Raw genomic sequence first — 24,241 nt, 5'->3', positions numbered from 1 at the left:
ATGCAATTCAAGCGATAGTGTTAGTGCTAGTGCCCCTAGTGTTGTGGAGGGGGCGTCAGATCGCCCTATAATGCCTCTAGGCCTGGACCTCTGTCGAACTCCCAGGACCAGGGAGGGGCATGTCGAAAGCCGCATGAGGGTTACGGGGCTTCCCACCGATCTGGCGTCCCTTCGGCAGGTCCTGATGACGCTACCCAGGCTGCCAGGGATCGTGCTCAGGCACGCATCCTGAAGGATTGCTTCTCGTCCTCCGACACGTCCTCCCGCCCGGGTTGGAGCTCTCGGTTGGACTCTCGCCCTCTTAAGAGAAGCTTAGAGGAGAGGACGCTTCACGTCCTCTTCCTCTAGACGTTTGTACTCTTCCCGAAAGTTGCGTGGATATTCCTCTGCAGAAGAGAATAAAGTGTTTTCGAATGATGACGCTACTTGACCCCCTGTCGCGCTAAGGCAAGGGCTATAGCTTCTTCCCTGTGGAAGGAAGTATACGTCTCTCGCCCCTTTCCTTCTCTCAGGTTCAGCCCTTCTCCCGAGAGAGTTGCTTCTCCAACGCGTAAGATTTTGTTGGGTTTGCAACAACAGCTGGATGCTCTCATGAACCTTTCAAGATTCGAATCTGCCTGTTAAGAGGTACAGACTTTCACCTTCGTCTCCTGCTTCGTCTTCCTCGTCTGCTAGATGTTTTGGGGCTTCTCGTCTGTCGTCTAGAGAGAGTGTTTAGTGGCTTCCTATTCGTCTTCCCGATTTGAGGTGTTGGACTTTTCTCTTGTCGCGCCAGGAGCGCGTCTTGCTCTTTCGGCGCTTCTCACGCTTCACGCGCGCCTCACCTTGACGCCTTTCGGCGCCTAGCCATGACGCGCCGCGCCTAGCCATGCTTCAGCGGCAGCGCCACGCTGTGACTCTCTTCTAGTACTTGCCACGGAGCCTCTCGCGTCACGCCATGACGCTCCGCGCCGCTTTGCCGTATATAGCTTCAAGTCTTGTGTTGACGCCGCTCCAGTTGTTCATCATGTCGCACTACTACCCGCTTCAACATCTGATGTCCTTCTTAATTTAGCCAGTACTTGCTTCGGCAGTACATATACTAAAATTGAACGATACAGAGAAGATTAGCATGGCCCCTGCGCAAGGATGACACGCTAATCGTGAAGCGTTCCACATTTTTTATGTTTACTCTACGTACTCTAGTTGACGACTTTTTCGTTCGCGGGAGTTCCCGCTACGACGTATCGGTAATCGAACTACTTTCACCACTCACCAAGACCCGCCAGCTGCGGAAGAACATCCTCTTTCGTCACAGCCTTTGTATGAAGAGAAACTTCTTTTGTCTTCTTCTTCCTCTGATTATCAGACTCTGGCTTTTTTCTTAAGGATCTGTTTCCTGAGACTTTTCAACCTTCGGCTCCTCTCTCTCCACCTTCGCAGTTGTCTTTGTCTTAAGGGGAGCATTTGACGAAAAAATCGGAAATCAAATTTTCTGGGATCTTTTATATTGGCATCATACATATCCTGACTATCTTCTCAGAAAGTTTTATTTAAAAGTTCGCCACAGTTAGGAGTTATAAACAAAACAGTAACCCTATCATAGTCAAAATTACATTTTTCGTATAATGTAATGATATTGTCAGTATATCGGTGGTAATTTCCTTTTAGCTATGAAATAATAATTTCTAATGCGATCTATGGCAACCCTGTGGACCTAGTACGCATCAGCTTAAAGACAGGAATGCCGCAGGGCAGTCAGTGGCAGTCAGTCAGTAGCAGCTCAGAGCTTGACTAAGTATGACGTCGCTGCCCAACCTGAGCCGTGTTTTGACACTCGCTTCATTTAGCTTCATTTAGCGAAGTTATATTACTTTGCAGGTCTATTTTTGGCTTTTCAATATGTCATAAAAACATCAAACTGTGTAACAGCAAGCAAATAAATACACAGAGAAGCAAAAAATATCGTTTTTCTCAAAACTAAAGTTATCGACATTCAAACTGCATCTCCTTCATAACGATTGCACCGATCTCAATGATACAAAAAGTAAACGAAAGCTAAATATTTGCCTACAAACAAAGGGGCTTCCATGGGAAGCAACACGAGACCCGCACCACGAGAGAGAGTTTTTTCCCGAAGGAATGTCACTTCCAAGAGAGGTAGCAAGTGACTCCTTTCATCTCCAGACTCCCTTAGCAACCAGGCTTCATTTTGCACAAGCCTGGAAAGAGTGAGGGCAGACGTTTGATCCCTCCTACTGTTAGAGAGAGCGGTTACTTGATTCCCTTCCTGTCTCCTCCTCCTTTGTTTTTTGTTTCCCAACTGCCTTCCTGTCAAACAGAAAATTGTTTGACCTGCTCGAACAAATGTTCGAGCGGAGAGCAGTGGAACAGGTCTTGGACTCGGTGTTCCCCGGGATTTTACTACAGATTGTTTCTAGTCCCAAAACTTTCAGTAGGCTGGAGACCCGTCTTGGACGTCAACAGGTCGAACAACTTGGTCCGGAAGGAAAAGTTCAAGATGGAGACCTCGCAGTCAATACTAGGAGCCCTTCATCCCCACGGATTGGATGGTATCTTTGGATCTCCAAGATACTTATCTTCACGCCCCAATTCATCCACGTTCGATGAAGTATCTCAGGTTGTCTTGGGGGACTAGACGTACCAGTTCAGGGCTCTCTGCTTTGGACTCTGCACAACGGCCATACCACGTTGAAAACACCGCTTCTCGTCCGATCAGCGAAGTTAAGCAACGTTGGGTCTGGTCAGTACTTGGATGGGTGACCGCCTGGGAACACCAGATGCTGTTGGCGTCACATTTTGCTCCGAGGGTGTTTACACGTCTCATGAAAAACGTTGCGATGCAGTTGCACCTGTCGCACGTCAGGATCTCACTCTACTTGGATGACTGGTTGATTCGGCGTCGTCGGCTTAAGGTATCTGGAGGACCTTCAGTTGACTCTGCAACTCGTGAAGTCCCTGGGACTTCTGGTCTGTGGAGAAGTCGCAGCTGATCCCCTCACTGTCCATTGTGTCTGGGAATTCAGATGTATTCAGCGGCTTTTATAGCGTCTCCGTCGCAAGAACGGCAACTTCTATGTACGAAAAAGTCTCGGCCTTCTTGGAAAAGGAAACATGCTAGGTGAGGGAAGGACTGAGTCTGCTGGGGACCATTTCCTCGCTGGAGAAGTTTGTTTTCTGGGAGTCTGCATCTCAGGCCTCTTCAGTTCTTTCTGTTGGAGAACTGGCAAAGCAAGGAAGACTTGAAAGAGGAATTGAGAATTCTTCCTTATATAAGAGGATCTGTAGTGGTGGCTCGATCCAACGAAATTGCAGAAAGGGATCTCCCTCAAGCTTCTGAACCCCAACCTAGTGTTGTTTTTCCGACGGGTCGTCAACAGGTTGGGGGGCAACACTAGAGGGAGAGGAAGTGTTAGGAACCCGGAGAGAGGAACAGGTGTCCTGGCACATCAACTTCAAAGATTTGGCGGCTATCTTTTAGCTCTCCAATTCTTCGAGGTCCAAGTTTGCAATCGTGTAGTTCTAGCAAACTCGGACAATACTACTTGTTCCCTGTTCAGCCTTGCAAGAGAGATTATTCTTTGAGCCTATGCTCGCAACATTTCGATTCTCACAAGTTTTGTTGCAGGGGTCGAAAATGTTCGAGCAGACCTGCTCTGTTGGCGCCATCAACTCCTGCCGAAGGAATGGACCCTTCATCAGGAGGTTTGCCAAGATTTTTGGAAATTTTGGGGTCGCCATCTTGTGGATATTTTCACGACCTCAAGAACAGCGAGGCTCCTCTATAAAGCTCATCTGTACTCGACCCGGGGCAGTTGCGATAGATGCTCTTCCTGGGATTGGACGGGAATAGATGTTTACGCCTTTTCCCCGTTCTAAATTCTGGGAGAAGTCATACGCAAGTTCGCGGCCTCACAAGGGACGAGGATGACTCTCATCCCCACGTTTTGGCCTTCGAACCGCTGGTTCTCGGAGTTTCTCTTCTGGTTGGTAGGCGTTCGAGGACCCTTCCTATGAGAGCAGACCTGCTCATACAAACCCACTTCGCGAGATATCTTTGAATCTCCCCGCTCTGAACCTGACTGCTTTCAGACTATCGAAACTTGGTCAGAGCGAAGGGGTTTTTCTGGCCAGGTGGCACGGGCCATCGCTAGAGCCAGAAGTTCTTCATCTAAAGGATATATCTAGCGAAGTGAGCAACCTTCAAAGGTTGGTGTAGAAAGAAGGGCTTTTCCTCTTCCTCTATCACTGTGAGCCAGGTTGCGGATTTTCTCCTTTACTTAAGAGAAAAACTCGATATAGCAGTTCCGACTATCAAGTGTTATCGGAGCATGCTTTCGATTGTATTCAGACACAGAGGATTAGATTTGTCTGACAATAAGGACCTCCACGATCTTACGAGCTCTTTCAAGACGTCCAAGGTTCCTCAGCTAATTCCCCCTGCTTGGAACTTGGACGTAGTGCTCAAGTTTTTGATGTTTAGTCCTTTTGAGCCTCTCCACTCTGCATCTCTTAAGGATGTTACTCGAAAACGGCATTCCTCACGGCTCTGGCGGCGGCGAAGAGAGTGAGCGAAGTTCGAGGCCGTCATGTGGGCTTCAAGGAACACAATGCTGTCTATTCTTTAAGCCCTAAGTTCTTGGCTAAGAATGATAGATCTTCTAACCCTTGGCCTAGACACTTTGAAATTAAAGGTTTAGCAGACCTTATTGGACAGGAACCTGAGGGAGTTCTATGTCCAGTTAGAGCTCTCAAGTACTACCTTAAAAGAACACAGGACACTTGTGGTCCCTTGGATATTTTATGGTGTTCTGTGAGGCAACCAGTTAAACCTATGTTGAAGAATGCACTGGCATTCTTCATTAGGGACGTCTTTAAGGACGCACACTCTAGTTGTGACGACTCCAACTTCAAGTTGTTGAGAGTTAACGCTCACGAGGTGAGGGCAGTTGCTACCTCCATGGCGTTCAAGAAAATATGGTACTCAGTGACATTCTTAGTGCCACATTTTGGCGAAGTCAATTCGGTGTTTGCCTCACACTCTTGGCAAGATGTTTAGGTAGCATACGAAAATTGCTTTCGCTGGGACCATACATTGCTGCTTCAGCAACCTTGGGGACAGGGGGTAACTCTGATCCTATCCCCTTTTTAATTGTGTTTTTATGGTTGTTGGGTCGACTACTGAGGCAGTCTTCCCAATCCTTTGCAAACTAATGCTTTAGGTGTTGGTTAGGTGGTTAGTAATGCTCTTTTGTCCTCTTTGTATGGTCTATGATCTAGTCACATTGTGGTCACGCCCCGTTGACAGATCATCTAGAAGTCGCCAGCTATATAGGTCACTACCTCGCTGGGGTCTCTAGTAAAGCAGAAGCAGACTAGAGTGACAGTAACCACTCAGTCAGCTACGCTATCAGATAAGGAACCAAAATAATTTTACCAATAATTGGTTTTTTCCCTAATTCTTGGCTGTCTCTACCCCCCTCCAAAGGTGGTATTCAGCTATATATATATCTGGCAGGTAAGTCTCATGAACAAAATGATATTTTAATTATAAAATAAAGTTTGTTCATACTTACCTGGCAGATATATATATTCATATTGCCCTCCCTCCTCCCCTCAGGAGTCAGTGGCGTTAGAAAATCTGAATAGAAAATGGGAATGGTTCCTGATACCCGCCTCCCAGCGGCGGGAATGGGTACTAACCACCTGCCCGGCCACTGCGTGTGCCGCGAGTTTTGAAATTCTGTCGGACTTCGGAGAATACAGCTATATATATATCTGCCAGGTAAGTATGAACAAACTTTATTTTATCATTAAAATATCATTTTGAAATGTTGAATTATTTTAAAGTATTGAACTTCTACTTAATTTTTCCAAGCTGCTTGTTATTTTCAACTTAATCCTAGCCTTGGTTGCTGTTTTTAATAATCCTTTTCCAGGTGTTTCTATCATGCATCCTCCCTTTGTGTATCCTTTTGTGTCAAGTCTTCTTGAATTCAGTCCACCATCTTCTCTTATGCATTCCTTTCCTTTTTGTGTCCCTAGCACTTCCATTTCCATGATTACCTCTTTTTGATTGTGCTATTCCATGACCTTATTCATCTCTTGAACAGTCACTTCCAATACCCTTTCTTCAAACTGCCTTCATTGCATTTTCCTCTTGGCTGCTTTTATTCTAAGTTGGAAGGTCCCTAATACTCACCCATTTTGTGCATCTATGTGATCTCCAGGTATGAATTTGCAGTTCTCTGGTTCCCCAGATCTTTTCTTCAGTACAGGTTGTAGTTGATCTGACTAGATGTGGCTGCTTTAAAAGAAAGTTTTGCTATTCCCACATCAAAAGATAATGTAAAGTTAATTATCTTTGTGCCTTCTCTATTTCAGTTGTCATCGCCATGTCCTCCATGGATGCAACTAATCAAAATAATGTGAATGCTATTCCATTCTTCCCTATTTGCATTGCTGTATAGGAGTTGTAACCATCTCCCAGTTCCTTTGCTTTATTACCCTTACAGCAAGTTTCCAGCACACACAACATGTATACTGTACTTTCCTAACTTACTTTAGCTCTGCAATGACAAGTCCCTTCCTCATCATGTTGCCAATGTTTAAAGTTCCAATTCTTAAGGGTTGAGCTTGCTTCTTCAGCTGCATCTTCTTTTGATGCCCTTGTAAGGCTGTATTGTCACTTCTGGGTGATTTCTAGCATTTTATCATTCATTGGATGGATCATTGCATAAGTCGTTTTGGTAGGTGTTTTATGGATGGTTGTGCTTCTTGACCCCAACCCTCCCTTTACGGGCTTGGGAAATTCATTAAGTGTACAGTTTCTCTGGTATCACTGAAAAATTTTTTATTTTTCAGAGATGACTGAGAAGCATTACACATAATGAGTTAGGTTTTATCTCTTTCTCTCTCCCTAATGTAAATCCATCACTTGGAGAAAAAAATATTCAATCCTATCCTGCTGATTTCTCACAGCATATACTATAGATTATTCGAAAGTGTGGCAGTTGACAGCTTTGGACCTGTGGATCCAGGTGCATGTGCAGGCTTCCTACTGCCTTTTTTTTTGCCAGTTAGACAGACTACATTGAATGTGGGCTGTATGACTGTATGATAAAATCAGTTTTGATATAGTATATAGAAAATTAGATGTTGCAGTTTTTGTATGAATAATTGAATTACAACAGAATAAGTAAATTAGCATCTTTTAACTCAGAAATAAATAAATATTTTCTCTTTGTTTTAGGTCGCTTGTCTCAGTACATCATAAAGCCAATGCCGGGTGTGGAGTACCTTCCTGATGAGACCCCAGATATATGTTATATGCGCATCCTTATATCTCATCTTCGTTCAAGGTCTTCTATACAGAGGATGGCAGCTGGATCGGTCATCAGAGAGTGGGCATTACTATTTCCAGAACAGGCTTGCCATCCACAGCTTCGGAGTTCACTTCACACATGTTTAACAGAAATTGTATATTACGATGAAATTGCCCTCTCTTTTACAAGGTAATATTTTTGTCAATTTTTAGATAGAGTTTTCATGGTGTGAATGTGAATGAAGGGTAGAGTTGAAATGATACTATAAGGAAAATTATTTTATTTTAAGTTCCTTATATAGATGAGATAATAATGAAAGGGAACTAGAGATGGCTTGGACATGTCCTTTGCATAATACATGGGAGGCTAGTACATGATAGTGTCTGGTGGGTTCCTGTGGGCAGCAGAAGAGTTAGAAGACCCAGACCTACTCAGGTGAGAACTATGAAAAGGGAAGATGGCAATTTATGAAACGTAAAGCACAAGAAAGACGAGTGGTAGAATTTCAGAGACTTTTGCATTCTTCACTATAGGCAGTGATGATGCTGATGGCCTAGAAAAGGGTGATAGCTTGCCCAGGTCACTGGAATTTTTTCTTAAGAGAGAAAAATACCTGAATTTGTCACCCACACATTACTCTATTAAAGATATTTTTTTCCTATAGGATTACAAACCATATCCCTTACGTAAGAGAATTTTGGAGCAAGCTTGGTAACAAGGTGTAACCAGTTTTGTTGTTATATATTGGTGCTAAAGGTTTGCCATGATGCAGGTAGACTTTACAATTGGGCATCCTATCATAAACCTTCATCTGATAAGGTGTGGCTCTGCTGTTCTCCCTTTTAACAAGGGGCATGCTGGTGGCAAAGCTATTTTCTCAACCCATTTATTTATGATTGACCCAGATACTAGCTGGCTTCTGACCTGTGGTACCTTTCTTTATGGCAGTTGTTGATTCTCCAAAATTTTACTAGATTGAGAGTTAACATGAGTCTCACAGTGGCTCGGATCTCTCAGTCTTGCATCCTTATACCAGATTCCCCATAGGTGTTGGTGCCGAAAGTGCACTTCATGTGGTGCACTGTAGGCATTACTTAAGCCTCCTTGCACTGTCCCTTCGGCTCCTAGCTGCAACGTCTTTAATTCCTTATACTGTATCTCCGTTCATATTTGTTTCATCCATTTAACTTTCCACCCTCTCTTATAATTGTTTCATAGTGCAACTGCCAGGTTTTCCTCCTGTTACACCTTTCAAACGTTCTTACTTTTAGTTTCTTTTTCAGTGCTTAATGACCTAATAGGTCTCAGCACTTAGCCTTGAGCGTAAATTTTATATGCATTCTTGTACCAGATTGTATAGTAGGTCTAAAGAGCAATTGCTCTTCTGCTCATGATTGTGACCAGGAGCATGTCATTTTTGGATGAGATTCAGCTTTCCAGTCAATTAAGAAGCTATTCTCCCACCTAAGGACTGAATCTCCTACATGAAAGATAAAAGTTTGCATTCCTGGTGGAACAAATCTGCGATCTGTATTTTTCCTAGGTACACAGACAAGAGCCTGTTAACATAATCCCACCTTAACTACCTCGCACAATCCCTGATGCTGAAGGAAAAGTGTCCTCCTCCTTAGTCAGAATTGCTTTAGGATATTTTGTAATACTGTCTTCTGAACCATCATTGGCTCTTGTATCTTTTTAGGGCTTTATTAAACATGTTTGCTTTCAGCATCACTCATTTGCATTATTTTGGCTATGGATATTAATTGTGCATTAGATTTACAAGAAGCAGTAATCAGTCAGTGTAGGTTTTTTCTTCCAGTCCTTAGATCAACTCTCTGAAAGCTAAGAATTTTTGCTCAGTCATTCAATCAGTAAATGGATTGTGGGGATTCGTAGAGATGCACGAGTGGGCTATGTTGAAAGTATTAGGTTTGTATTGAAAAAATTTTTCTTATAATACATTTGACAAATGTTTTGAGATCTGTTATATTAACAAACTACATGTTTCTGCACTTTGTAAGAAGATTTGTTTACATTAATCCTTTTAAAAATTATCTGTATACTGTATTTCTTTCCAATTATTGCAGGCTCCAGCAAGAGGCTCGAGACTTCATGGCAATGCTTCGCCATTACAAATTGGAGGTTGAGGAATCATTTTCTGCCTCTCCATTCCTCACTTTAGAACAAGTAGGAAGTTTTTTTTTATCTGTAATTTAATGACTTATTGGTAGCCTCTTCAGCTTTGTTGTATAAAAATTGAAAGAGCCTCATTGATTGCTTATTTGTTGTATAAAAATTGAAAGAGCCTTATTGATTGTTAATTTGTTGTTTAAAAAATTGAAAGAGCCATATTGATTGTTCAGAAAACACAGGGATGTTAATGATGGAAGTCAATAAGCAACTCTTTTATTGTAGTGAGTTGTATATGTTTTCTTATAGTATACTGTACTATAAAATATTATTACACAACCATTTAGAGAATACATTGTATGGAGTCCTATGTGCTTTTATTCCAACATTTGTCTCTGTGCTTCGATACTAGTCATGCATAAATGTTAGAAATTCTTTCAGAATGATATGAAAATGAACAGGATTTCATCAAGTATATAAATAAAAAACAGTGTTGGTAAAAGTTTTATAATAAAATGAAAGTTCCTTTGTACAAAAGTATAGTTTACATTGTAATTAAACTCTTCTGTTAATGTTTTATTTGGTTCTCCCACATTTGCAAATAATTGTAATTTTCTTGCCCCTGATTTATTCTCTAGTTTGTCTAAATTATTTGTAGAATTAAGAGAGGATGTTTTATTTTCAAGTGTTTCCAACAAAAGCCTGCAGTGCTAAATCTTAAAGCTTTTTCCATAAAATATTCCATTGCAGACAAAGAGTGATATTGTGTTGCATAACAAGTTACAGGAATACTTGTAACCCTGAGCACTGTAAATATTTCATAATTTATGATTAAATTTCTATTGAAAATATTTTTAGGTTTGTTGAGCCATTGACGAATCTGTTTCTCATATTTTGTTTCTGATTTCATAAAACTGCAAAATTTCACTTGTCATACGACACAGCCCTTCCATGTAAAGTCAAATAGCAAAACATAAATCTCCAATAATAATGAAGATGAATCAGCAAATGTTGAGAGCCCACTTTATACTTCTGTTCTTACATGACTTGTTTAGAAAAATCTTAGTTTTTAATGGAATTTGCTTCAATAGCTGTAGTACATATACTGTATGTAAGATGAATTTTATGTTACTGAAAAGCAGTGCTGTGTCATCATCATTGTTTTTATACATGTTGAATTCTCATTCATGTAGGCCTTTCTTCTCTTTGTGGAGTATTGACAGATTTGTGATGTGCAAAGATGTGTACTTTGGCTGGCTCTGATTTCTTCTCTATTATTATTATTATGATTATGGCTGCTTCAGCTGCATTTATTTTGTAGAAGACTTTTTCTATTTTCCTTATTGCGGACTTCTCTTCAGTGGAGGTGCGTGCTAACAGCTCGCCTATATTTGTCATTTCATGGGGGAAAAGTCAAAATCTGGATTCTGCTTCTTTATATATTCTATACAGTTAGTTATATACAATTGTTGCCGCGACGCGTTTCGACAGACTTCTGTCATTCTCCAGCGGGAGCTAGTAGAGGACTGGCAGATTGCATAGGTCCTTCTGAATTTATACACGGGCTTCAGCAGGGGGTCATGGATGGCGAATTCTGATTGGTTGCAGTCAGCGAACTTCAAGCCAAATTTCTGCGGTGGCTCGTTATCCTGACAGATCTTCGCAACCTGGGAATGTCATTCATTCCAGCGTTCCCATTGGCCTGCCGTCGCGTGATGTCATGCCGGCTGACATCATCGGTAGTTTGGCTGCTATTGGGCTGCGGATGAATGATGTCATTATCTACTCTTTCTGTCGTAGTCGGGGATTGTCTCGAAGGGCGCCTCGCTCATCAGGGGCATCTCCATTTTCAGGGTTGTCGTTTTCAGGTATTCGTTGGATTTGGTGGGTGTTCTGCATTATTCTTCTTAAATTCGTGGGTAGGAGCGATGCCTCCTGCGTCGTATTCATTGTTGGTTTTCTCTCGGCAATGAGGAGCTCCTCTAGCAGGCGCAGATGTCGAGGGTCGGCTCTCCCGATTATACTTATATTTTGTATAATACTGTTGCGGAGATGGAAATATTGTGAGTAGCACGGGCGTGGTTCATAATGGCACCCTCCTGGGCGTGGCAGGAGATCCTTTTTGACAGACGCATCGTGGTCATTCCAATATAAGCGCCGGGGCATCCTCGGACAGGACATACAAATTGGTAGACCACGTTCTTCTGCTTGAGGGGTTCTCTTGCTGGCGGAGAGGGGTTATTCTTCATCACCAGATCACGGGTGCGGTGGTTCTTATAATAAATTACAAGATTTATTCTCTTACTGTCTTCGGTCGGGGTGACGTTTTCCATGACGATTTTCTTCATGGAGTTCTCGTCCTCACGGTACTGGGGATGTATCCCCCACCCGATGATGAATTCTGAAGAAGTTTTGGCCTGTCTAAACCGCCTTCGAGAGGATGATATGACCCAACGCATGAGGGGCGTCATGCGCAAACTCACCGCCCTCAACGGCGGTAAATTACGAGTGCTGCAGCAGCACAAAGGCTACATCAATTTGACAGATTTCCAGCCCTCCCTGGATCAGCTGAAGCAGCAATAATATTCAATAGAACCTGTTTAAAAGAGGGTCTGCTGCCAAATTATATTATGATTATGGTTATGATTATTATGATGATTATTATAATTATGATTATGATTATTATGATTATTATTAATATTATGAATATTATAATTATTATTATTATATTATGACTATTATTATTATTATGATTATTATTATTATGATTTATTTTTTTTTTTCTATTTATTTATTTTTTTTTTGAAGGGAGTAGACCCTCTTTTAAACAGGTCTTATTAAAAAGGATGGCTGTATTATGCAAATTTATCTTATACAGTGTCTTTTCTATTTTCTTTGATTCACTTTTCAGGCTCAGCGATGTTAGTCAAACTGGCCGATATTCATATTGGAAAAAGGATAGTGTGTCGGTGGAATGTTGGAAGTCTTTTATTGAAATATCCAATCAGAAGTGATTCGTCATCTGGACTCAGGTTCTATTTCAGGTACTGTCGACATGTTTCGACCAGCTCATTGGTCATCCTCTGGACGTGGTCCAGAGAAACAAGGTGCTTGGGTCGGTATTTATCGGGGAGTCTTGATCAGGACTCCCCGATAAATACTGACCCGAGCACCTTGTTTCTCCAGATCTTCTTCAACCATGTCCAGAGGATGACCAACGAACTGGTTGAAACATGTCGACGATACCTGAAATAGAGCCTGAATCCAGACGACGAAGGACTTCTAATTGGATATTTCAATAAAAGACTTCCAGCATTCCACACACTATCCTTTTTCCAATATGAATATTGGCCAGTTGCTGACTAACATCGCTGAGCCCGAAAAGCGAATCATAAGGAAAATAGAAAAGAAAGAGACACTATAAGATAAATTTGCATAATACAGCCATCCTTTTTAATAATATTATTATTATTACTATTATTATTAACTCATTATTATTATTATTATTATTATTATTATTATTATTATTATTATTATTATTATTATTATTATTATTATTATTATTATTATTATTATTATTTAGCGCTTCAACCAGACCACTGAGATAAAATACTTACTCTCAAAGGGCTGGTTTTCACTTTTTCAAAAGCATATCTTGTGGACCAGCTCTATGAGGCAACTGTTTCTTATTGGTCTGGTTAAATTACTTCATGAAAGAGTAGTAATAATTTGCCTTACTCAGTTTTTTTTTTTTCCTCTTTACTGGTTGCTTTTCCACTGCTTCCGTACCTATTTCCACGTCATTGAAGGGACCTCTCCACTTCTTGTTACATTCAAACCATCACAATATTAGAGAGCTCAATATATTTTCTAGCCTCAGATCACTTCTCTCTGCAACATCTTTACTTGCAATACAATGCTCCACAGTTACTCCAGCCATATATCTCAGCAGGATAGTTAATTCTTCCCAAAATGTCTTCCATTTTCTTTGATACATACAGAATTGAAGACATTTTACATTCGACTCAAATATTTACTTCGTTTATATATGGGGGTATTCTTAGTGTACCAGTAGCCCAGAAATCAATTTTCAGTTCTTCTAGACTGTTGTTACTCATTTTATTACTCCATTGAAATACTCATTTCACTTACGTGTATATCACCTAGGTGACAAAAATGTTCTACACCTTACAAGGCTACTTCTTCATTATAACAGATTTCTCTACCTTGGTCTTTTCCTCCCTTAGCCATTCTGTGACATATTGGGCTTTAAAAACCTATTTATTTACATTTGGTAATCCTGGGCATATCATGCAGCACTATGTTAATTCTATGAGTAGCATTGCATTCACTATTTTTGTTTCTTCCTTTCCAATCATCATATCTAGTTTTTGTGGAATATATATTCAACTCATCCATCTTTAAAAACTATTCATTGACTTTTACTTTTGTTTTTAGTGTTAACACAAAGTCATTAAGTAAGTCTTAGGGATCTCCCTTTCTGCACTGCTTTGTTTCCTTCTTCATGACCAGGTCTATGGACAGTAAAGGACTTTTTGTTTACCTGTGATGGACCCCAACATAAGTTGCAAGTCATTTTACATATCTTCTGTTGTTATAGTGGAAGATTTTGTTATGCTTTAGAACCATTGCTTTTAGATAGTAAAATCTTTGTACAAAATATTTGTGTTTGTTTTTCAATAGCTTCAGTTTTCAAGAATGTGCTTTTCACTTGCAGATCCAGAATCTCAGTGGTCCTGTTGCACTGACACTTTTTAGTGGTGGTCGTTTAAGGCCAAAAGTTTACACCACCCTTGAAGAGCGTCGTAAGGCAATACAAAACAATGTCTCTCAAACCTCAACAGATCAAATTAGTTTAGCTACAACGTAAGTTTTTCTTCTATAAAAAAAGTCCTATTTTCTGCTCGTATTATATCATATTTTGAAATTTCAGTAGTTATGTTTCACTTGATAGGTTATTGTTTTTATGTAGGGCTTAAAGGGACATGTTTAGTTTTAGTATCACATTTGCATTGTTTTGAATTTGGATATTAATTTTTCTGTAGATTTTCAAGTAGCAATAATTCATTGAGATAGTTTATTCTTCTAGTCAGTCAGACATTTTGTTCCTGTAAACTCTCCTGTTATCCAGTAAAGCATTTTAAAAGGATTTTTGTTGGTGACTTATTAGAATTTTTGTTATTGTTACCCCATCCATATGTATGTCCAGTGGGAAGTGTGTCACACTTATGCCATCATAACTCCTCTTACATGGTTGAAGGGATTTTGGTCAAACTTCAGTTTGCATAAAAATGGGTATAATCTGTATTCTGTCAGTATGCACTTATTTTAGTTATATGCTTTTCATACTTATGTTGTCTTGGTGACTCTTCATAAACGGCAGAAAATTCTTAAACTAGTGTACGGTGACAAGAATGGTCTGTTTGAGCTCGAGCAAATTACAGTATATCTGAATTTAACAGATTAGCCCATACTGTACAGGTATACCTGCCTGTATATGTTAAGCTGGCATACATATATCCTTCTTTATGGCTGAGTGGTTTAACTTAGCATCTCCCAACTCATGCATAATTAAAATCTCATTTCTGGAGCTGGGGTTTCCTCATTTGTTAATCTGGGCTCAGGGCTTTGTGCTGATAAGCATATCCAGATTTTATTCTGTAAATATATGAATTCCATTTTTCTGTTATTTTTAAAAGAGTATTTTGATTTCTTCAGTACTCAGGCCATAATTGCGGGTGCCATAGTACGCTTCAGAGTTTTGCCAGAGAAACTCAGTCCTGTGATAAAACCCTTAATGGATAGCATCAAGAAAGAGAAGGTTGAACAGTTGCAAGTAAGTTTTATTTAGAAGTAAGTAGAAACTCTTGTAGAAATGTATTTTTTGTTAATCATGTTAAAAATTTGCATTTGTCAGTAAAATTACTTTGATGCATGTAGCATTGATCAAACAGTCATCTGTAGTTTCCATTCAGAATAGTTTGTAATTTGAAGATGTTTTTTAGAGTTGCTAATACCTTTATCAGTAAATAGCTTACTTATGGTTGTATATAAGAACTATACATAAATACATTTGTTCTTTTTGGTTTTATTTTTTCAGTTTTTTTTTAATCAGTGGCATACTTTACACCTGCCAGACAGGTTTTAATTAATGGCTTTATCCTCTTCCTCTCTACTGCCACATTCCACCTCTCCTTTATTATTATCTACCCTTAGTCTCACATGGGTCCCAGTCTTTGAGGGTGTATCTGAAGTGAATCCCACAACTTAGTTAAGCTTAAGTCTTCCAAGGTGTAGATTCTACCCTCTGTCTAAGTCTTGTTGTTTGGTGATAATAAAATAACATTTTCCAAAAATTTTGGGATTTTAACATGCTTCAGTTGTGTTTGAGAGACTACAAAATCTAAGAAATGGGTTATTTCAGTGGGGAACATTTTAATTCTTTAATTCTGTTCATTCTGTTGACCTTTTACAGCCCTTTAATGAATAGCATTTTATTTTGAGTATTTTTTTCAACTGTATAGACTTGAAGACAATAGTTCATATCTTTTGTGTTTTGCCTGTTCAGAATGGTCAAAAGACTTCCCACCTGTACTCTCCAAAGTTCATCATTCCTTGAATTGCTCTGTTTGGTACCAGCTTTGGTATTTAAAAAAAAATCCTGTTCCTTTTTTCTTGGATTCCCACAACTTTCCTAGAAGCCAGTGATACATTGCTTTAAGGAATGGTCTTCTCCCTCCCCCATCTGTATTTCCGTTTTCCTTCAGACCTGGGTAGTTTAGGGACATTAAATGGCCTGTTCCATTCAACTTCATGTAGAAAAAACTATAGTATTATTAAAAGTGACCACTAGATGTGTCAAGTCATTCTTTTTGTGAGGTGACATATGACTTACAGACACGCATCCTGGGTAAATACAAATTACTGTACTCGGAAAAGTATATCGGCTTTGATGACTGTCCTTATCAACGGAAAAAACTAGTATCTGTTGTTATGCATTGCATTGTCCAAAAATTTGCTTTAGTAGACATTTCTTTGAGAAGTAAATTTTTTATGCTGAATTCTCTCATACAGATTTAGTAATTGTTTAAAAACGGAAAGGTTGTAAACATGATCGTTATTGAAACATTAAGGCTTGGTTCCGATACATATAGCTGTCTTTGCATGTTTTAAGAGTAATATTAGACTGCATTACAGTACATGAGTTCCTTGGGTTAGTTTTCCAAGATAAAATCTGTACTCTTCAGAAAAATCATATGTAGAACCACTTCTATATTAGTTAGTGCATTTAATTGGTTCAGCTTATCACATGTTTATTAAAACTTGAAATTCTTTCTTTCTTTCTAGAGGCTAGCAGCAGAAGATCTAACGAAACTTCTAGAATTATGCATTGAACGAGATAAAAGTCCCAATGAAAAAGTTTTGAAGAATCTTGCTATATTTCTTTGTATTGACCAGGAATTTACTCCAAAAGTTATAAAGGTGAGGGGGTTTTTTGTTAGTACAGAAGTTTAACAGGACTGTAATGGATTTATGGTTTATATTATACAGTATTAGACATTAGATCTATAAATCTGTTGGGTAAGGTCTTACTATAATGACCCCCCTGTCGGTTTCATGCAATGAAGCATGCAGAGAAGAATGGAGGGCTGAAAACCTTCTGGAAAGTATGAAAAAATTATTTAGTGGACAATATCTGATGCTCAGTCAGTTTTACCAAAAAGATAGAGAAAATGAGACAAACCCAAAGTAAAAATGCATGTATACTAGACTTAAAACCTGTTCATCGTTACCTTTGTGAAAACAAATGGTGGTTTTGTTATCCATTTTATATATATATTTCTTTGTTCAGGATATTTTAAATCCTTGAATGTAGGCATGTATGAATGATGGAGTTGTTCAAACGTTCTGATTAGGTTTTATAAAATAAATGCTGTATTTTATATTTAAATTTTCAATGTATTTTAGTTACTCTACATTTTCACTTTCTAAGAGTCTCGTAGATTGTTCATGCACACTTGAAAATCAATATAGAATATAAATATTTAAAATATTTTGGAGTATGAAGTTTCCAGTTTTTTACTTGCTCATCTTAGAGATCTCTATTTGAACAACAGAATTATTACAACATTCACTGGAATACAAATGGATTTGGTGTTCTGTAGTAGCAGTTGTTTGCTATAGTAAGATATTTATTTTTCTCCATTTTTTCTTGCAGGAAACTCCTGACACTGCAGTTGAAGACAAGAAGTATGGAATTTTAAGCCTGATATCACAAGTGAAAGTATGTAAGCTTAGTTCTCATTGGTATTTATGAATATTTAAAAACTTTTTGCTATACTGTATCTGTATAAAGTGCTTGATCATACAGCATTTTAGATGTTGCTGTTCAATACCAGTGTAATAGAGTTCATAGATTGCACAATTTTTAGTTTGTTTCATATATACAGTGTTTATAGTGTTTGATGATTTGGTTTTTAATTGTCAGGAAATGGGACTACCATACCTTATAGAAAAGGGATAATTTGCTCAGTTATATTCAGTATCAAGTTTTAATAGTAGATTTTCTGTTTTTCATTTGTGATGTATTATTCAAACATTAACTCATGTACTGCCCAGTACAGCATTTTCAAGCTAGTTTCTGTAATCTCATTTACATTGCCTGTCATCCCTGTTCTTAGTTTTAATCTGTGGTCTGGTTTTTCTGTACCCACCTAATTTCCTTGCTGTCCATTTTTTATGAATGATTGTTAAAATTGCAGATTTGCTAGTTTTTTTTATGGCTTTATAGCATTGGAGTTATGTCCATATGTGGATTGATTCTCATTTTTAGATAGCCCTCACAATGATTATTTAAGCTTTTCATAAAACTCATCATTAATAAATAATAGACTTTGTGGGATAATGAATCTAACAACATCAAATTAAAACATAAAACCTATCACTGGATTATGGCATTCTTATCAAATAGAGCAGTGCATTGAAGTAATTGTATCTTATCTTAGAATCTGTTGCACCCATTTGACCTGGGGGTAGGTGATTGAGGAGTATTGCCAAAGGGTCAGTAAATAAGCATGATGCTTCTGTGTGCTGTTTTTAAAAAATGCTACTGTGTTACTTTTCATGTAGGCAGCTGAGCGTCAGCTTCTTCGCCGTAATTCATCTATATCTGGTCGTGGTCCAGGAAGACCTCCTGCAAATGCTAAAGTAGAAGACCCAGCAGATGTTACAGAAGCCATTATTGATTCACAAGTAAGTTTTATGAATACTGAATTTTATTTAGTTCATTAAAATCTTATTTGCCGATGAAAAGACAAATGCAAGCACTCTTAACTTACATCAGAGAGGCATTGCATCTTTACTATAAGTAAAACAAAGGAGAAGTTAAAAGAAAGACTCAAGTGTGATAATCAGCTGTTTAGATTACACATAACACTACTGTATAGTATACATACCAGATGAAAGTAACAACGCTAAATCCTCTGTGATGGCAATTTAATACAAACCATTCAGTCAAAGCAACTATAAACTGTTTGTCAAATGGTAGAATATGAAAAAAAGTATAAAGAAAGGAAGGGTAGACTGGGTGAAATTTAAAATAAAGTAAAAACCTTGAGTGTGATTAATTACTATTAGAAAAGTAATCATTTAGTTCATATGTTTTACAAGTGGAGTATGCTTTGTATAAAAGTAGAAGTCATGTGCCCTATAAATAAAGATAAACAACATTTCAAAGTAGCTGGAGCTCAAGTTACATGTAAATCATGTTGAGATATTTATGACGTTTGGGCTGTCCATCTACATTATTCACCTTATCCATAGCCTAATCTTTGCTATGCAATTTCAGAGTAAAATTTTTCCTGTCCTTCAGAAAAAATATACTGTGAGCAATTTGCCATCATTTACTTAAGAGGAAGAGGGAGATGCAGCAACAGCATCAGGGTAGTATATGAAGGACCCAGGGTCTTGTAATTAAACCATCATAAGTGTGGTAGAAAGCACTTGTCATTTTGTAAAATTACCTTGGGTAAAAGACATTGCAAACTCAACACTCATAACTGTGTTCTCTACTAATTGTTTTGGGGTGTCAGTTATTTTAAGATTTCTTGTCTACTATTACTTTGATGGAAAAAAATGGTGCAACTGAATTAAAGATCAGACTATCAAATATTCATAATTGATAAAAGGATTACCTCATTGCAACATTGAATGCTGATAGGTTAACCCTAATGTTTTTGATGAATCAGGTAAAGGTTCTACCCAAAACAGGTTATGGAAATTAAAAATTTTTATCTACATCATCAGTTTTACAGACTTGAGGTTCAATTCATGATGAAGGAATCAGAATATTAACTGGGAGTTTCAAGCCTTCTCCCAGCAAACCAGTACAGATCGAAAGTGGCAAGCCACTCTTGTCCTTGCAACATATTCTTGTAATTGTTTAGTGAGCTATAGGAATGTCAGCAACTCCCATACCAGAAAATTATTTGATGACAGAGGTGTTTCATGAATAATTGTTCTTCACCATTTTCCAATTTTCAACTTATTGAGACTTTCAATACAACCATCTCTTCAATAATGGAACTTCTCCATGGATGATACGCACAATTTAAATGTGTACATATTTATATTACCTGAGAAAAAGTTATATTGACAAATCAGAGCATTTTGAGAATTGTATACTGTATAGGAATATTTTAGAGAAAAATTTCTGTAATATGCAAATTTACCTCTAGTCTGAGATTCTTTCCTTTTCTGTTTTTACTTCAGACTTGTCTACAATTTTCGCTGCTGTGAAAATTATTAGAATTAGAAATATGCCCCCATACATGTTCATCGTTTTTAGTTCTAGAAGTGCCATAGAGGCAATAAAAATTTGTCCAAAAAAATTCGTTTTTGCCACAGATTGAATACCTCTTCCATAAGTCAAATAAACCTGGCATAAATGTTGAAGTATGCCGCTCATTTAAGCAGTAAAAGAAATGACATATAAAACAGCCAAGACTGTAGTATTTATGTGTAGATCAAACAAAAATTCCTGTAAATGATTGTGACATTATTGAAGACCATTGTAATGAATAAATTATAGGACTTGTGGACTGGTGAAACAAAAAAATCATAGATAAATCCAGCAGTATGATTATGGCCATCATCAGTACAAAATGAAAGAAATGCAGGACTGGTGGTACCTAATGGCTACCCCTCAAGAACCAGTTATTGTCTGTAGATATGCAGTACAAGACTAACACTAAAGCATTCAATGTAAATGCCCAAATTTCACTTGACAGCAAATGAAAGGTATTGGACTCGAATCCTCCAATAAAATTTTGTCGGAATCATCTTTATTTTCAGTCTATCCAATTGTGAAGCTTTTACAAAGCTGCATTTTTTTTAGAAGCTCAGTAATCATCACTGTCTGCAAGCCTTGCAATGCAAAGGACCTCAGTTTATTAGCTAAAATATAATTCATCTTGTTAATCATATAACAACAAATCTGCTGGACCACCCAAAAATAGCCAAAGTTTTAAATTTGGGCATGGCAAAATAATTCTGATGATGATGACGATATGATTAACAATATTATCTTATATATTTATGGTTCTTATTACTGTTTTTGTTACATTTCAAGTTTTTGCATTTATTATATAGCAGATGGGTGTGTGACACTTTTTTCCCACAGAATCAAAAAATGGCTGAAATTCAGAGGCGTGGCTGTACTTATGCTCTGATGTACATAGCACGTTACTTTGGTGAAGAGCTTCCCAAGAGGATGCTCCAGCTCTGGAGTCTGATTTTTGATCCTTTTGATTTATTATCAAGTTCAGATACAACTTTAGAAAATTCGCAAGCTGCAATTAATTGGTTGCAGCTTTTAGAGGTTGTAATTCCAGCACTCCATGTGAAATTATTAACCAAGGTAAAATATATTTTAAGCATGTCCTATGAATTATTAACTCATCATTGACTTTGATTAGCTTTTTTAACTTGAAATGTATAATGTGAATATATTGTTTGTAAAAAAAATTGTGCAGTATGTTTATGAATACTGTATGTTATACTGTAGAAATTTTTTAGTCATATAAATATCTTGAGTCATTGAACAATTATTTTTATTCGAATTTCAGTTGGAAGTAAAGCTGCCAAAATTAGAGGTTTGGTTATATCATCACTATGCTGCTGTTCGCCATATGGCTACAAGAGTTATGGGAGCTTTAGCTACAGTTCTACCAGTATCAACAATGACCTATATAGTATTAAATATTATACCTTCCCTTGAAGCTGTCCATGGGGATAATCAAAGACAAGGAGCCATTGAATGCATTTTTGCATCAATTGACAGGCTTGGATTTGACGTTGTGCCTTATATTGTACTTCTTATTGTGCCTTTATTAGGTATGTGTAATACATTTCATTTTATGTATTGTTTTTTCTTCTTGTGAGCAAGTTCATTTTCATATGTAGCTTAGATTTTTGTATATTTTAAAATAGAAAACCAGAAGACTATGGAGAATTGTCACCTTGAGTCATTCAGCAGTGTTGTTAAACTGTATAGTACTGTAGTATTATTTTAAATGATGAAGTAGTGAATATTAGGCACTGATATTAGTCTCTTGGATCAAAGAAGTTAGCATCAGATCCATGTCCAGGGAATAATTTCTTCTATAGATAGGTATCCTTGATCTCATTAAACAATAGTGCTGATGGCTCCCGTTCAGGGATACCTTTATCATTTCAGACTTGGGTGAATGACGCACCATCTAGATGCCAGTTATTAAAACTGCTGAACTTTGACTAACCTCATTAACTTAGTGAACACAAATTTGGCTTTTGGAATGCCTGTTCCCCTAAAAGATGAACACCAGTCTTTTGTACTTCTTCTTCTTCCCAGCTTGTTCCCATTTTTATATGGGGTCGCCGTTTCGGATGAGCCGTTTCCATCTATTTCTATCCTGTGCTTCTGCCTCATCAATTCCCTTCTCACGCAGGTCTCCCCTCACACAGTCCTTCCATCTCTTTCATGGTCTCCCTCTTCTTCTTCTTCCCTGGACCTCCATCCCCATAGTATGTCTACCAACGTGGTCCTCATCTCTCCTCAACAGGTGTCCATACCATCTCAGCCTCCCCTCCTGCACTTTCTTTGATATTTCCACCACCTTAGTAGACCCCCTAATGTAATCATTTCGGATCCTATCCTCTCTCGTCACCCCAGCCATCCACCTAAGCATTCTCATTTCTGCCACATCCATCTTCTTCTCCTCTGTCTTTCTCAAGCTTGCTGTTTCTGTGCCATACATCATTGCTGTTCTTACCACTGTCTTATGAAATTTTCCTTTTAACCTCAGCGGTACTCTTTTGTCACAAAGAACTCCGGAGGCCGCTCTCCAGTTGTTCCATCCTGCCTGTACCCGATGTTTTACTTCTTCTTCCATACATCCTCCAGCATTAACAAAGGATCCCAAATACTTAAAATTTTCAACTCTCTTTATTGGTTCTCCTCCAAGCTGAATACTTTCCCTATCAACCCCATCATTGGTGGTACACATATATTCTGTCTTAGATCTACTTATTCTCATTCCTCTGTCCTCCAGTACTTGTCTCCATCTTTCCAGTTTCATTTCCAGATCTTCCCTGCTCTCTGCACAAAGGACAATATCATCCGCATACAATATGTTCCACGGTACTGCCTCCCTTACTTCCTCTATGATAACGTCCATCACTATGTTAAAAATAAATGGGCTAAGAGCCGACCCCTGGTGTAATCCTACTCTCACCTCAAAACCCTCCGTCTCCCCAACACTGCTCCTCACTCTGGTAAATACATTCCGGTACATCTCCTGTATCAATGGCACATACTTCTCTGGCACCATCCTCTCCCTCAGGCTCCTCCATACCTCTTGTCTGGGGACTCGGTTGTAAGCCTTTTCAAGGTCAATGAATACCATATGTAGGTCCCTTTGTTTTTCCCCGAATTTCTCCACTAGTTGTCTCAGACAAAATATACCATCTGTTGTTCCTCTTCCCTTCATAAATCCCATCTGCTCTTTACCTATTTCTACTTCTTCCCTTAGTCTGGCATCTATCATCCTTTCCAGTATCTTCAAAGTGTGGGACATTAGTTTAATACCCATATAATTACCACACTCTTGGACATCTCCTCTCCCTTTGAAAATTGGGATCAGTATACTCCCATGCCACTCATTTGGTATCTTTTCCTGCTCAAGGATCTTTATCATAAGATCGTAAAGTATATCCACTCCTTCATCCCCTAATGCCTTCCATGCCTCCACAGGTATCATGTCTGGTCCGGTTGCCTTCCCATTCTTCATCTTCTTCAGTGCATCCAGCACCTCTTGCTTAGAAAACCTCATCACCATGCCAATGTTCACCTGCCCATCCCCTCTTATTAGTCTATTATTTTCTTCATTTAACAGCTGTTCGAAATATTCTTTCCATCTCTTCACGATGTCTTCTTCCTTTCTAAGTACTACCCCATCTTGATCTTTTATTTGTTTGATATGTGTAATATCTTTGGTGCTCCTATTTCTAGCCTTTGATAGCTTGATCATCTTATTTAATCCTTCTTTCGTCCCCAGCTCATTATACACATCATCATACGACTTTGCTTTAGCTTGGGCTACCATCTTTTTCACAACCTTGTTTTTCTCTCTGAACCAATCTCTGTCTTCCACTGACTGTGACTCTTCCCATCTCTTCTTTGCCTCCTTCTTATCTTTTACTACTTTCCCAATGTCTTCCTCCCACCA

The 24,241-nt window shown here is 38.5% G+C and overlaps 1 protein-coding gene and 2 non-coding genes across 4 annotated transcripts in view; all 3 read left to right on the top strand.

The window, feature by feature from the left end:
• Positions 1 to 24,241, top strand: part of Hel89B (histone acetyltransferase 1) — a 116,526-nt gene that overhangs the window by 27,807 nt on the left and 64,478 nt on the right. For both annotated transcript variants that reach the window (XM_067092681.1, XM_067092682.1), the window contains exons 14-22: positions 7,253 to 7,514; positions 9,413 to 9,512; positions 14,194 to 14,342; positions 15,195 to 15,312; positions 16,824 to 16,958; positions 17,695 to 17,760; positions 18,606 to 18,728; positions 21,157 to 21,393; positions 21,602 to 21,869. In XM_067092681.1, coding sequence (XP_066948782.1) covers positions 7,253 to 7,514; positions 9,413 to 9,512; positions 14,194 to 14,342; positions 15,195 to 15,312; positions 16,824 to 16,958; positions 17,695 to 17,760; positions 18,606 to 18,728; positions 21,157 to 21,393; positions 21,602 to 21,869 — 1,458 coding nt within the window. The remainder of the gene's footprint in view (positions 1 to 7,252; positions 7,515 to 9,412; positions 9,513 to 14,193; positions 14,343 to 15,194; positions 15,313 to 16,823; positions 16,959 to 17,694; positions 17,761 to 18,605; positions 18,729 to 21,156; positions 21,394 to 21,601; positions 21,870 to 24,241) is intronic.
• Positions 1,058 to 1,162, top strand: LOC136832457 (U6 spliceosomal RNA). Its single transcript, XR_010851222.1, has one exon. It is a non-coding gene; the product is annotated as a U6 spliceosomal RNA (small nuclear RNA).
• On the top strand, positions 2,674 to 2,792 carry LOC136832454 (5S ribosomal RNA). Its single transcript, XR_010851220.1, has one exon. It is a non-coding gene; the product is annotated as a 5S ribosomal RNA (ribosomal RNA).

Source organism: Macrobrachium rosenbergii, chromosome 49 (genome assembly GCF_040412425.1).
Source record: "Macrobrachium rosenbergii isolate ZJJX-2024 chromosome 49, ASM4041242v1, whole genome shotgun sequence".
Taxonomy (NCBI): domain Eukaryota; kingdom Metazoa; phylum Arthropoda; class Malacostraca; order Decapoda; family Palaemonidae; genus Macrobrachium; species Macrobrachium rosenbergii.
This window is presented reverse-complemented; position numbering and strand designations above follow the sequence as displayed.